Consider the following 14,132-nt stretch of genomic DNA (forward strand, 5'->3'; position numbering starts at 1 on the left):
TTAGAATTGTTTTGAGAAACAAGTATAAGAAATGAATCACACTTTTATCACCTGATCTGCTGTAAGTCGATCAAGATGGTGCCTATACTGAGCTAAGACGTGCATGCTAATCGAAGTAGTCCGAAACTCATCTCTCCACCTATAAAATTAAAATAACAAAGCATAGTTAAATAAATAAAAAATGTTAGAATTTAAGTTTATGCATGTATCCTCATAATAGTAAAATTTGTCGTAATTTTATAATATATACCGAATGGCCAATGGAAGTGGAGGCAACTGGTCATCATGTGGAGCTATACGTAAACGATGAGGTGCAATAAATGGGAACCTCTCCCATACCCATAATTGGAGCAAAATCAGTGGGCCAGATATATCATGTGTATCAATATGAGAGGCTCGACACAACTGTCGATAAAGCCAGGCTAAACAGGCACTACCCCAACTATACCTACCAGCAACCTCAAAATCCTCTAGAAGGGGTAAAAACATAAGATGCACCTTATCGCTAGACTTCCCTGAAAATAGAAAACCTCCAATGAGTTGTAAGATATAAGCCCTAGTATAACGCTGAATAGACTCCTCATCAGCATCTGGTGCCAAAGTAGGGAAGCTCTGACTCAACCATGTAAGATGAAGGCGCTGGCCATCTATGTCTGTATCTCCAGGAGTGAGTCCTAATAGAGAATAACATACACGCCTCCAATCTAAACATGTGCTACCAGTAACTACATCTCCATCTACTGTTAGTCCAATCAACATGGCAATATCCTGTAGTGTAATCGTGCACTCCCCCTGAGGTAAGTGGAAGGTATGAGTCTCAGATCGCCATCTCTCAACAAATGCAGTAATAAGATGCCAATCTAAGGAAATGAATCCTAAGCGTGCAACACCATAGAAGCCTGCCTGCTGTAACAATGGAATAATACGTCCATCAAGTACACTGGTGCGATGGAAGATCGCCTCACGTCGTCTACAATGAAGCTCCTTCGAGTCAACACCTGTCCATGCTACAAATGACCTGTGTGTGGCCTGTCCATGTAGAACTGTCGCATCCAAGGGTCCTGGCTCCATCGTGCGGTGATACCTACATATACCAAATAACCATTAATTCTTGTTATCATTAGTATGATTACAAATTTACAGACATTACATAAAAATATCATATTATCAAAATGGATAATCTTTCATACTTTAATTGTCATGAGGAAGGGGGTTGGAGGATTGCCCTCCATCTTTTGTGGGACAGTTGTGACGATTATGACCCGTTATTTTTCATAAACCACATCGAATCCTAACGCTTGGTTCCTTCAAATCCATTTCATTCCTTATCCTTGATGATCTAGGACGCCCCTTATCCCTTATTGAAGTTGGGTCAGGGTGGAGAATAGGAAAATCAGGATACAGCCAATAAGATTCATGAGGAATGGGATTAAATTCAGGAGCATAACAACTGGCATAGGCATCCAGCCTATAGTATTTTTCAACTAATTGCCAACTATCAATCCTCATATGAGCAGAAACAGCTAGCACATGTGAGCATGGAATGCCAAATGATTGCCACTTATTACAACTACATGTACCTTCATTAAGCTTAACCACTTGTTTGTTACGTCCTTTATCCATATGAAACCCATGGAGAGCAGTAATTGCTTCAAATGTTTCATGAATTCGATGGAAAATGGTGACAGTGTGTCCACTAGCTTTGGCCTCAGCTCTTCTAAATTTTTCAATTGCATACGCAGTGTACACATCTCCAACTGCCATTCTAGCACGTATCTCTGCTCTACGAGTCTCAAAGTATGACACACATCGATAAAAAGTTAATTGAACAAGTGCAGTGATAGGTAACATTCGCGCTCCCTTAAGCACCCTATTAATGCACTCAGCAATATTTGTGGTCATCCACCCATACCGATATCCTAGATCACATATGCTTGAGTCCACTTTTGAGTGTCTAACTTTGAAAACCAAGCCACACTTTTTTCATCCAATCGTTTTAACTCCTCCATGTATCTCTCATACTTCCGCGGTTGATGTTGACATCCAGCTCTATACGCCAACTCTTTTAAGACCTTATTCTTAAATTTGTCATTAAAATTGCTCACTACATGCCTAAGACAGTATCGATGTTGCGCATGAGGGGGGCTCCATCCAACTGATGGATTTCTAACAGCAGCATTTATTCCTGCATGGCGATCTGAAATTAAGCATATCCCTTCTCTTTGAGTGACGTGATGCCTCGATGCAATAAGAAACCAAGACCAACTATCCTATGATTCTTCCTCAACAATTGCAAATGCAAGGGGGAATACATGACCATTTCCATCAATTGAAGTAGCAATTAAAAGCTTCCCCATGTATTTTCCATATAGGAATGTACCATCAATTTGTATAATTGGTCTGCAATGTTTGAACCCTTCAACACTTGCCCCAAATGCCCAAAAAACACGCATAAACCGCACGTTCCCAGAAATCCCTCCTAAAGGTATTGTCTTCCAAACAACCTTTGTTCCAGGATTAGTTAGTTGAAGGATGTTCATCCACTTCGGCAATGTTTGATAAGATTCATCCCAATCACCAAAAACTCTAAGCATTGCTTTTCTCTTAGCTTCCCAAATTCTCCTATAATGGACATCATATCCAAATTTATCCTTCACTGTCTGGTGTAATGTAGCAATAGAGGTAGTGTGATCCCTCTGAACTACATTTTGGATCTCTCTTGCAATCAATGTAGAGTCCAATTGAGAGTGGTCTTGTGATAATTTAGGGTAAACACAAGTATGAGGACCTGCGTACTTGGTTATCTCAAACATTCCATGGCTTTTACGACGACATGCACGAAGCCTCCAATTACATCCTTCCTGCCACTTCTTACATCTCACTGCCCACAATTGTGGTTCTGATTCACAAACCACCAAATGTTGATTCTGACATATTGCATAACGTTTTACAGCATATTGCAAGTCTTCTTTACTCTCAAATCTCAATCCTTTAAACAACTCATTGGATTCATTCCACAATCCAGTACGTGGTGTGAGAGGCTCAGCAGTCATGCTATTTATTGCATCCCAATTCAATTGTTTGAACATTGGGGAAGGCATAATATGCTCACCATCATCTGAAGAAACCTTATTTGTTGAAGGTTCATCATCATAATGCATCTCATTAATCTCGTCCTCATCATAAAATTCCACATCATCATTTTTATTTGTAAATGGGATGACAACATAATTGTTTGTCGCTCCCATGACTGACTGAGTTACTACTGCCAAATTCCCCCCCATTTCGTCATTGTGTGCTAAATTCTCATCCATTTCATCAATCTGCACTCCCGAATTCCCCTTTGCAGGTATTTCCACATCATGACCCATAATTTCTTGATCAAATGATGGACTTAACTCAGATGAATGATCCCTTGGATGTGTTTGCAAATACATTTCAATAGTATTCAATGGTGGGATTTGTGCTACAACATGAAACATTAACCTTACATCATCATCATCTTTAATTGGTAATTGTATATAGTTAATGTTTCCATTTCCAATCGACATAAGAATTGGATACCGAAATATCATGGATAACATGGTATGAGTGCGATCGATCGACATAACATGACACAACTTATCCTCCAACTCATCATATTTGATCAAATTGTTCACTAAGACACCTTTTTTAGGAGGACAACTGTAACACACCCCATTTGGCCCATCAATTATTTCACCATCCTTATAACACACAATTGTAAGCAAACTTTCCATTGATGTACCTAAAAAGAATCAAATAAAAGATATATAAGACTAAATCAAATTAAATTTATTTTGATGCATCCATAGCTCCACTAGGGCAGACTTGCCCCATGACATATAAGATGCACTAAAGAAATATATATCAAAAGTTAGAATATAAATACAATATTAAAAAAACACTTTAAATAAAAAATTAATTATAACTATTTTATAATTGAATGAAATTTTTTCATTTAATTGATTAGTAAAAATATATCATAATTTTATTCATAGTGTTTTTACTATTATCAATATATTAAAATTTTATATATTTATCATCATATAATATATCATAATTTTTTAATATTAAATATATTTTAAAATTAAACTATAATCACATTTCACAATATTATCATCAAATAATATTTTATATAATCAATATTCACTTATCAAATTTATAGTTTTCATTAACATGTATATACAAAATTGAATTTTTTTTTTGCCACTTGGGGGGATTCAAACCCCCAACAAAAGGTTCAACATGCATCTATAGCTCCACTAGGGCAAACTTGCCCCATGACATATAAGATTGCGAATATATATCAAAAGTTAAAATATAAATACAATATTAAAAAAACACTTTAAATAAAAAATTAATTATAACTATTTTATAATTGAATGAAAATTTTCCATTTAATTGATTAGTAAAAATATATCATAATTTTATTCATAGTGTTTTTACTATTATTAATATATTAAAATTTTATATATTTATCATCATATAATATATCATAATTTTTTAATATTAAATATATTTTAAAATTAAACTATAATCACATTTCACAATATTATCATCAAATAATATTTTATATAATCAATATTCACTTATCAAATTTATAGTTTTTATTAACATGTATATACAAAATTGAGCTTTTTTTTGCCACTTGGGGGGATTCGAACCCCCAACAAAGGGTTCAACATGCATCCCCTAGTTCCACTAGGGTAAACTTGACCCATGATATATAATATGTACTAAAGAAATATATATCAAAAGTAAGAATATAAATACAATATTAAAAAAATACTTTAAATAAAAAATTAATTATAACTATTTTATAATTGAATGAAAAATTTTCATTTAATTGATTAGTAAAAATATATCATAATTTTATTCATAGTGTTTTTAATATTATTAATATATTAAAATTTTATATATTTATCATAATTTATTTTATAATATATCATAATTTTTTTAAATAGATTTTAAAATTAAACATGTTATAATCATATTTCACAATATTATCATCAAATAATATTTTGTATAATGAATGTACACTTATAAAATGTACATACACAAGCTTTTTTTTGCCTCTTGGGGGGATTCGAACCCCCAACAAAAGGTTCAAGATGCATCCCCAGCTCCACTAGGGCAAACTTGCCCCATAACATAAAAATATGCACTAAAGAAATATATATCAAAAGTTAGAATATAAATACAATATTAAAAAAAAACTTTAAAAAAAAAAATTAATTATAACTATTTTATAATTGAATGAAAATTTTTCATTTAATTGATTAGTAAAAATATATTATAATTTTATTCATAGTGTTTTTAATATTATTAATATATTAAAAATTTATATATTTATCATAATTTATTTTATAATATATCATAATTTTTAATATTAAATAGATTTTAAAATTAAACATGTTATAATCACATTTCACATTATTATAATCAAATAATATTTTATATCATTTAATAATCAATGTACACTTATCAAATTTATAGTTTTTATGCATACAAAATTGAATTTTTTTTCCACTGTTTGGGGATTCGAACCCCCAACAAAAGGTTCAACATATATCCCAGCTCCACTAGGACAAACTTGTCCCATGATAAATGATATGCACTAAAGAAATATATATCAAAAGTTAGGATATAAATACAATATTAAAAAAACACTTTAAATAACAAATTAATTATAACTATTTTATAATTGAATGAAAAATTTTCAATTAATAAAAATATATCATAATTTTATTCATCGTATTAACTGATTCCGTTTACCTTGGAGTTTAGTCTAATTTTCACTCCGTATGGATATCAATCTAACCGGATTCATATAGAAATAAAAATATTTCTTCAACTGATGTATGTGGATTGCCTATTAAAGATCAACATACCTTCTTGCAACAGTTGAGAGCAATGAAACAAATAAAAATATTTCTTATTTGTTTTTAATTTTAACAAAAAAAAAATAGTATTTTTTATTTTTTATTTTTTATTTTAACAAATAAAAAGTGAAGAATCTCCTTGAATTTAAATTTGAATTTGAATTTGAATTTCAATTATTGTAGGTACTAATCTAATCAGGTTATTATTTTTTTATTTTGTTGCAACCCCCGTTTGATTCCCAAGTTTGTGCAATCCCCGTTTGATTCCCAAGAAAATCCATCCCCCATTTGCTTTCTGGGAAAATCCATGCAAAACCCCCTAAAAAAACAAAATTTCAATTTCAATTTCAATTATTGTAGGTACTAATCTAATCAGGTTATTATTTTTTTATTTTGTTGCAACCCCCGTTTGATTCCCAAGTTTGTGCAATCCCCATTTGATTCCCAAGAAAATCCATCCCCCATTTGCTTTCTGGGAAAGTCCATGCAAAACCCCCTAAAAAACACAAACAAAAAAATGTTTTTTTTTTTGCTCCATGCTTTCTGGATCTGTCCAGGGGTCTCTTTGCTTTTGTGCCATTAGATTTAAATTTCACAAACCCTAAATCCACGATTTTTGAGCCACGTTGAAAAACACAACCTTTCCCTCAAATCATGATCACCTTTCCCCTCAAATCATGATCAGATTATCAAATAGCTTATGTTTTTTTATTAAAAAAAATTGGATAGATACCCTGTGCGCGGGCTGGACTGGTAGGAAATATTGGGAAAATTTTTTTTTTTCAACTTTCCCACACTTTCTTGGCAACCAAACAGAATCACAACAAGCCGAACGACAAAAAAAATTAAAACTTTCTCCATTATTTTTAGTCTACTCAGTTTCATTGTAAAAAAAAACAAAAACTTTATTTTTTTTACAACTTTTCCACACTTTCTCGATAACCAAACACAACCACACTATCAAATATAACCACAAAACTTACAGAAAACACCGAGGGCAATGGTTTCTCAGATCTGCACTTCACTTCCTTCCGTGTTGAAGCAAGGATCTCCACCTCATGATCAGCGTGCGGGATAGTGGATTTTCGAGCAGAGGAGTTTTGATGCAGAGAAGAAAAATGGGAAGGGAAGAGAAGAAAAACGAGAAGGAAAATGGAAAGGGGGGAATGGGTTTTCATATCTCATCCTACGTGTTATCCTACGTGTTCAAAAGTGCCGTAGAATTGGAATTATTTTCCAAACTATGGTATTTTAAATATTATTTTTTTTAATTGCAGTATATTTATCAAGAATCCATTGTTGGACATGGTTGTTACTCCAGCACCCATGTTGATCAATCCCGAAAGCCATCCACCGGCATATGTTGGGATGAAATATGAAGAATACTTGAAACTTCAACAAAGCAACAAACTTGATGGGATAACTTGCTTGGATAGAGTCAGGGTTTGAACAGTTTGAAGTAGGCCTCTATCATGGAGATACATTCCAAATAAATCCCTTAGTCTTTGACTTGCTATTTTATCAAGTATATATATGTACGTACTTCTCTGCCATGCAAAATTTTTTATAGTATTGAAGCTGAAATAACTTGGTAATTTTCTTGATAATATTATGCAAAGCTTTTGTTGGCAACTGTGAGAAATCTAAAGATAGCAGCTACATATTTTTGTGTTGATAATTTTGGTGCCTATGTATGAATTGTACCTCTTATCTAACAATTATAAAGTTGTAGATAACTCATAGTTAAACTATAATTTTCTAGGAGATATTCCAAAATTTTATTGGCTTATACAACTTCATCCCCATTTCTTTGTCGACATTTTGAACAGGAAGATGTTGTTTTTGCCATCTTGTGCTTTTATCATCCACTGAGAATGTAATAAAAATGTTTCTTTAAGTTCAAGGAGCACAGGGGCAAGTAATGAAGAGGTAGGAATAAGAGTAGTATTTTCGTTTATATAAGGGATAGTCTTATTCATATTCATTTAATTTTTCTTTTGTTTTTCCTTTAATAGACAAACAAGGGAAGGAGTACTTCTTAAGAAGATACTTCCCATCAATTTTTTTCTTGAATAAAAAACTATATTTATTTTCTTATCCTTTTTTTTCATATATCTTTTTTAAACATTTTTTAGGAACCAAATATAGTAAAAAGGTTGTATTAAATAAAGATAGCTTCACACCAATTAAGTCTACAAATTCACCACATATGAAACATTCATGAGAATTCCAAAAATGAGAACTAAAATGTTTGTTCTCAAACTTTTGGATTCAGGTCTGTTGGCATGGGTTGATCCAACAATGCTCTAGTGGTTGGTTAGTCTGTTTGATCTCGCTATTGGATACTTACAATAAGGCAGTGGGAACAAACCTTGTCTACACCCCTCTGATGATGGCAAGTCAAAGTGGAGTAATGAGTGACTGCCTTAGGGATGGCAATGGGGCCATTTTTTTTGGGTACCTATCCCACCCCATTCGACCATAATAGGACGGATTTGAAATTTAAATAAATGGGTTAAAGGTGGATTTAGGATTTGTTTTTTTTTTAAATCGGGACGGGTTTGGGTATTGCCTTGTCTCATCCCAATTATATATAAAATTAATTTAATTTAATTTTTATTTTCTCATTTTTAATATAATAATATACTTTTCAATAAAATGAGTTATAAAAAATTATAATATTTTAATTATTTGTAAAATACATTTATTTTAATGTAATGAAAAAAATTTAAAAATAATTTTTAAAAACATTTCAAAAATTTCAAAAAAAAAAGTTGAATAGGGTAAGGCGAGATTGAGACGGGAGCAACCGTCCCAAACCTACCCCATTACCATCCCTATTTGGCTTAAGGCGAGATTGGGATGGGAGCGGTCGTCTTGAACCTGCTCCATTACTATCCCTAATTGGCTTCAGGCTTAAGAGATAAGATGGAGGAATATAGAGGAAGAATGAAGGTAAGTGTTGGCTAATGCTTGAGTGTGGGGGAACAAACTTGTCCTCTTTAGACGTCAGGACTTGTTTGTTTAGTTTTGATCCATTAGATTATGATTGGTTGGATGAAATGATCAAAGTCCACTTTTTTCCTCGTGAAGGAGCTGACAATTGGGAAGGTGTCCTTGCCATGGTAAGCAGTGCTTTAGATGTAGTGTTGAGCTTGTTATTGGTTGTTCAAAGATTTGTCAAGTGATGCTCAATGAATTGTCAAGAATGTCTTATATCAATGGGATGTGTCTCTAACCAAGCATTGATCTTGCCACACCTAGTCACGGGTGGTTTTGCAATTAATTACTAGACATTTTTGGCTTATATTATATATTAGTTAGAAATCAATGTCACATGCTTACGATTGGCCATCTGAACACATTTTGCGTTTTTAGGACTTGTTTATATAGTTTTGATACATTACATTCTGATTAGTTGGATGAAATAATCAAACTCAACTTTTTCCTCATGAAGGAGCTGACAATTGGGTAGGTGTCCTTGCCATGGCAAGTGGTGCTCGAGATGTAGTGTTGAGGTTGTTATTGGTTGCTCAAAGCTTTGTCAAATGGCGCTCAATGAATTATCAAAAATGTCTTCTATTAATGGGATGTGTCTCTAACCAAGCATTAATCTTGCCATACCTAATCATGGGTGGTTTTGCAATTAATTACTAGACATCTTTGACTTATATTAGTTAGAAATCAATGTCACATGCTTACAATTGGCCATCCGAACACATTTTGTAGGCCTACTAGTTATTTTTGTTCGAACCCACATAATTGGGTATTGATAATACTTTTGCTAAAAATAAAAATGTCAATCATTCTATTTTTCAACATAATAACAAGCTTATTTATAATAAACTAATCATATTTGTACTAGGACTTCAATTCCTATTAGACCTAAAGTCATAATTAACATATGAAACCTAAATAAATAACAATTCCTAATATTTCTCAAATTTCTAAAATTCTTTTAATTTGACTTTAAGTCGGATTATAATTTCAACAATTTTTAGAGGTGTTGGCCAAGTAATTAAGGAAATGGTCCCTGTAATGCATCACAAAATCTAGGTGTCCAACCCATAATGAAAAATGTAATAGGTTTTTAAAGGCTTGCATAACTTGGAAGCATTCTTATGCATAAGGTGGTTGGGGTGGTTGTGTATGACTAAACTCAAATGATCATACTTTGTCTCTAGAGTGATGTAGGTGCCTAGGCTTACCCAATCAAAGAGCCTACGCTTAGTTATACCGATCTTGGTTAGACCATCTGGGTTCTACAAGCTCGATAACTCCATAAACCAAAAGAAACTAAAAACTTTTAAGCAATATTTTATTGGTTGGATATAACATGAGATAAGATAAGAAATGAGATATTATATCTTCTCCCATGTTTAGTTGGTCATGAGATAAGATAAATTATCCCATAATCTACCAAATCTTATGTTCAACCAAATATGAGATAAGTGGTGGAATATAATATCCACTTTCTTTTTTATATCCCTTTTATATGAAATATGTTAATTCTATACTAAGATGTAGAATATGCATTCTTATGTATCATAAATATAATTTTTTTTTATCAATTTTTTTATATATATTACTTATTTTGCAAAATAAAATTTGTTTGTTATAAAGTTAAATTTATGGTTAAAATGAAAAACTAAAAAAATATTTACAAAATATATTGTTAAATAATATTAATATATGTATAATTTATATATATACATATATATGTGTGTTTGTGTGTGTTTTATTTTTATTTATTGGATAACATTGTATATAATTTTTATTTATAAAGTTTAAATATTTTGATTATAAATATATTGTTAAACGTAAGAGAGATTTCATTTTTTAATAGCAAATATTGAAATATAATATAATATTTATTTTAGCGCTCAAAAATAATATACATTTCATATTATTTATTTATTCATTTCACATGCTAGATATAAACATAACATAACACAACATATCACATTGTTTACGTTACCATAGAATATTATGTCAATTGGATATAATATCTAAGGATATCATATCATTTAATATGCATTTCCTATCCAATGGGATATGATATTCTAGGATATACAAATCCTATTCTATCTTATTCCACTAACCAAATGTAGCTTCAAGGCTTGGGGAGTGTAAGGAAAACCAGAAGAAAAAGCAAATAAGAGAGCAAAGATAAAAAATAGATGAAAAAAAAGAGGTGAAAATCAACATGAAAAGATATTTAAACATAATGAATTTTTTCACACATGATTCATTTAGGTGTATTTCTCTTTTCTTGTTTATTTAAAATGAAAATGTATTTTTGGATTATGAAACTAACCGAGGTCGATAGGTAGACCAATAGAATTTTGGATTCTATTGCCAACCTAATTCTCTCATAAACAAATAGTTCTTCATCAAATTTACCTAATGAAAAATTAACGCACAACTAAATCAAACCATATATAATTGCATAAGAAAACACCAACATACAGAATTTGAACCCCTTGGAAAAATTATTTACTTTAGGTAAAACCATTGGCCTTGGCTTGCAAAGATAATTTACTAAGTAATAACAAGAATTACCAAATTTTATAGCCTTCTGTGATGTTCACAACTTTCGTGAGACCTAGATTGATCTGCACTTATATGCTAGCTTTTTATGTTTTTAAGTGTTGCAACCTCTAGTTGCTCCTTGGAGGAATGTTATTTTGAACTTATTGAGACACAATAATCCTTTACCATGGTTTAACACAACTTTATCTATCATTCACATATATGCATAAACAAATAAATGTCACTACTACAAAAATAAAAAATATTGATAGTCAATATTTAGGAAATTAGGAGACTATTTTTTAAAAGTGGCGCTTCTTATTCATATATGTTGACACTTTTAATGTCAAATTAATTTGTTAACATTGATGTTTTCTTGAAGGTTCCAAAATCATAAGACCTTGACCAAGCCATCAATAATGGAGCTTCTTCATGGTAATTACTAACTGCTACACAAAATTCAATTTAATTTATTTTTTATTTTTTATATATAAGAATAGATGCATGTGTATTGATGTTGATGATTGTTAGTTAATCAATTATGGTAGGCATAAGAGTTTGATTAAGGCAATGATTAACGTGTATAAATGATTTTTTTTTTAAAATTTTAATGGGTAAATTACCCTTTAGGGTGGGCGGGGTAAAAAAATGACCCAAAAGGATCAGTAGATTTGATAATTCTTTTGAAGGGTAGACTGAAAATATAATAATTCCTCCAAATGCCTTTTTTTTTTAAATGTCAAGACTACTCTTAATAAGTCAAAAGCAATAGCTAAAAAAAAAGTGTTCTTTAACCCAACTGCAACTTATCTATATTGAAGAAGAAAAAAAGCAAAGAGGAAAAAGTTCTAGTACTTCATGTCATGATTTGAAACCGTCTCAACAAAGCTTTTTTTTTTTTTTTTTTTTTTTGTGAATCTAGCAAGAAATCCATTAAAGGTAAGAATTTTTTTTTTGAAAAAAATGCCAAAAAAAACAAAAATACCTCAATTTATACAAAAAAAAAGATTAAATAATTTAAAACTTGGATTGAAGGAACGAAATGTTAATAATTTTAACAATGTAGATATGAAATATTAGATTTGAAATATTGAAGGAGGTTTTGAGAAAGAAATGACATTTTTTGTGTAAAATGTTATGAAAATTTATTTATTTTTGAATTTTTTTATATTATTTTGATCATATTGAATATGTGCTTTTATTTTTAATTTATTTTCCAGGTGAGTTGTTTGATATGATTATTATTGATTTCCATTGAAAATGTTTCTACTTTAGTTTTATTGTTGGGACCGGTTTGACATGGCAAAGGAAAAAAAATTTCTCAATTGTTTCATGCTTGTTTGGGATCACTTTGTTTGTGTATTTATAAATGTATTTGGATTTTCATTGAAAATTGAAATCACTTTGTATGGGACCGCTTTGTCTTTTATTATGAATTTGTTAAAGAGTTAAGATCACTATATTTTTATTATGAATTTTTTATCTTTTTTGTATGAGTATTATACTGGTATGATGTGTTGAATGCCTAGTAATTTGAAGGTTGTGTAAAATAACCATTACTTCAATTATAAAGTATAAATACAATACAAATGCAATACAGTTACAATGCAAAAACATTAACATTACGATACATTACAATATACCAAAATGATAAAATATTGAACTGGTTTTTAGTGAATTGGCATTTCTAGGCTATCATGTTGTATTCCTATCATGATCAATGTTTTGAAGCAACCATGCAAGCCAAAATTATAAAAAGACAACAAAAATACACTATTGTAATTTCAATACATGAAGTTGTTGATGGTAATCCAATAATGTATAAAAAAACAACTATAAAATTAATTTTTTTATAAAAAAAAATACAGAGGTACAATAAAAATACACTACAATTACAATACAAGTACAATAACATTACGATACATTATGATAAGGTAAAATTTTGAAAATTTCAAATTTCTTATAAAACTGGGCAGTTGTGGGTTCTTTGGCATATCCTTAACATGTCTAATATACAATAAATATTGTTCTTTATGATATAAAATATGTCTCAATTGATTACAATTGGCATTTGTTTATTTTGTATTTGTTGTAAAAATTTCCTTGCTTGTAATATTGTAAAATAGATTGATTTGATTGTCAATGAAAGAAAACGTACTTCTCCATTGGTAAATGGACTTGGGAAATTCCATTTATGGCTAACTTCATGAAGGAGGGGAGATTGTACCTAAGGAGGATAAATAAATACAATACAAAGGTGGGCAACAAAAAGGCATGTACATTGGACAAGGGATGTCATATGCTGATTTTGTTTCAAAGGCATGTGAACAGTTGGATATTAATCCGAATGGATATACGTTTCATTGCACCCTTAAGTTTGATCCATTTGCACTTCAATAGTTGGATGATGATGAGGACATGCATATGATGTTATCCCATAGTTATGATTATGATCATATTTATGTACTAAAACGGGCTCGAAGAATAGAAGTTGAAGGAGGTATAGTCAATGTGCAAAATGATTATTGGTAAGTGATATGTGTTGTATTAGTTGTCAGTAATTATTAATGTCAATGTGTAAAAGGGATAACAAGGGGATAGTGAAGTTTAACTTTGTTATATCATGTTTTACTTTTAGGGGCTCAATCCTAATAGTTACTGTACCCAAACACAAATTTGAAATTAATATTTTAATAT

The 14,132-nt window shown here is 30.8% G+C and overlaps 2 protein-coding genes across 2 annotated transcripts; both read right to left on the reverse strand.

Moving 5' to 3' along the window:
• Nucleotides 1-1,272: 1,272 nt before the first annotated feature.
• On the reverse strand, nucleotides 1,273-1,851 carry LOC132253519 (uncharacterized). The gene has a single exon (XM_059735698.1). It carries the CDS (start codon nucleotides 1,849-1,851, stop codon nucleotides 1,273-1,275), a length of 579 nt encoding a protein of 192 aa, XP_059591681.1.
• A 419-nt stretch (nucleotides 1,852-2,270) lies between these two features.
• LOC104878944 (uncharacterized) lies at nucleotides 2,271-3,371 on the reverse strand. Its single transcript, XM_010649936.1, has one exon. It carries the CDS (start codon nucleotides 3,369-3,371, stop codon nucleotides 2,271-2,273), a length of 1,101 nt encoding a protein of 366 aa, XP_010648238.1.
• Between the last annotated feature and the right edge of the window lie 10,761 nt (nucleotides 3,372-14,132).

The sequence above is a fragment of the Vitis vinifera genome, chromosome 3, assembly GCF_030704535.1.
Source record: "Vitis vinifera cultivar Pinot Noir 40024 chromosome 3, ASM3070453v1".
Taxonomy (NCBI): domain Eukaryota; kingdom Viridiplantae; phylum Streptophyta; class Magnoliopsida; order Vitales; family Vitaceae; genus Vitis; species Vitis vinifera.

What these genes read in the sequence shown, in the direction of transcription:
- LOC104878944 (XM_010649936.1), bottom strand. Translation starts at nt 3,371, where the DNA reads ATGGGTCATGATGTGGAAATACCTGCAAAGGGGAATTCGGGAGTGCAG.
- LOC132253519 (XM_059735698.1), bottom strand. Translation starts at nt 1,851, where the DNA reads ATGTTACCTATCACTGCACTTGTTCAATTAACTTTTTATCGATGTGTG.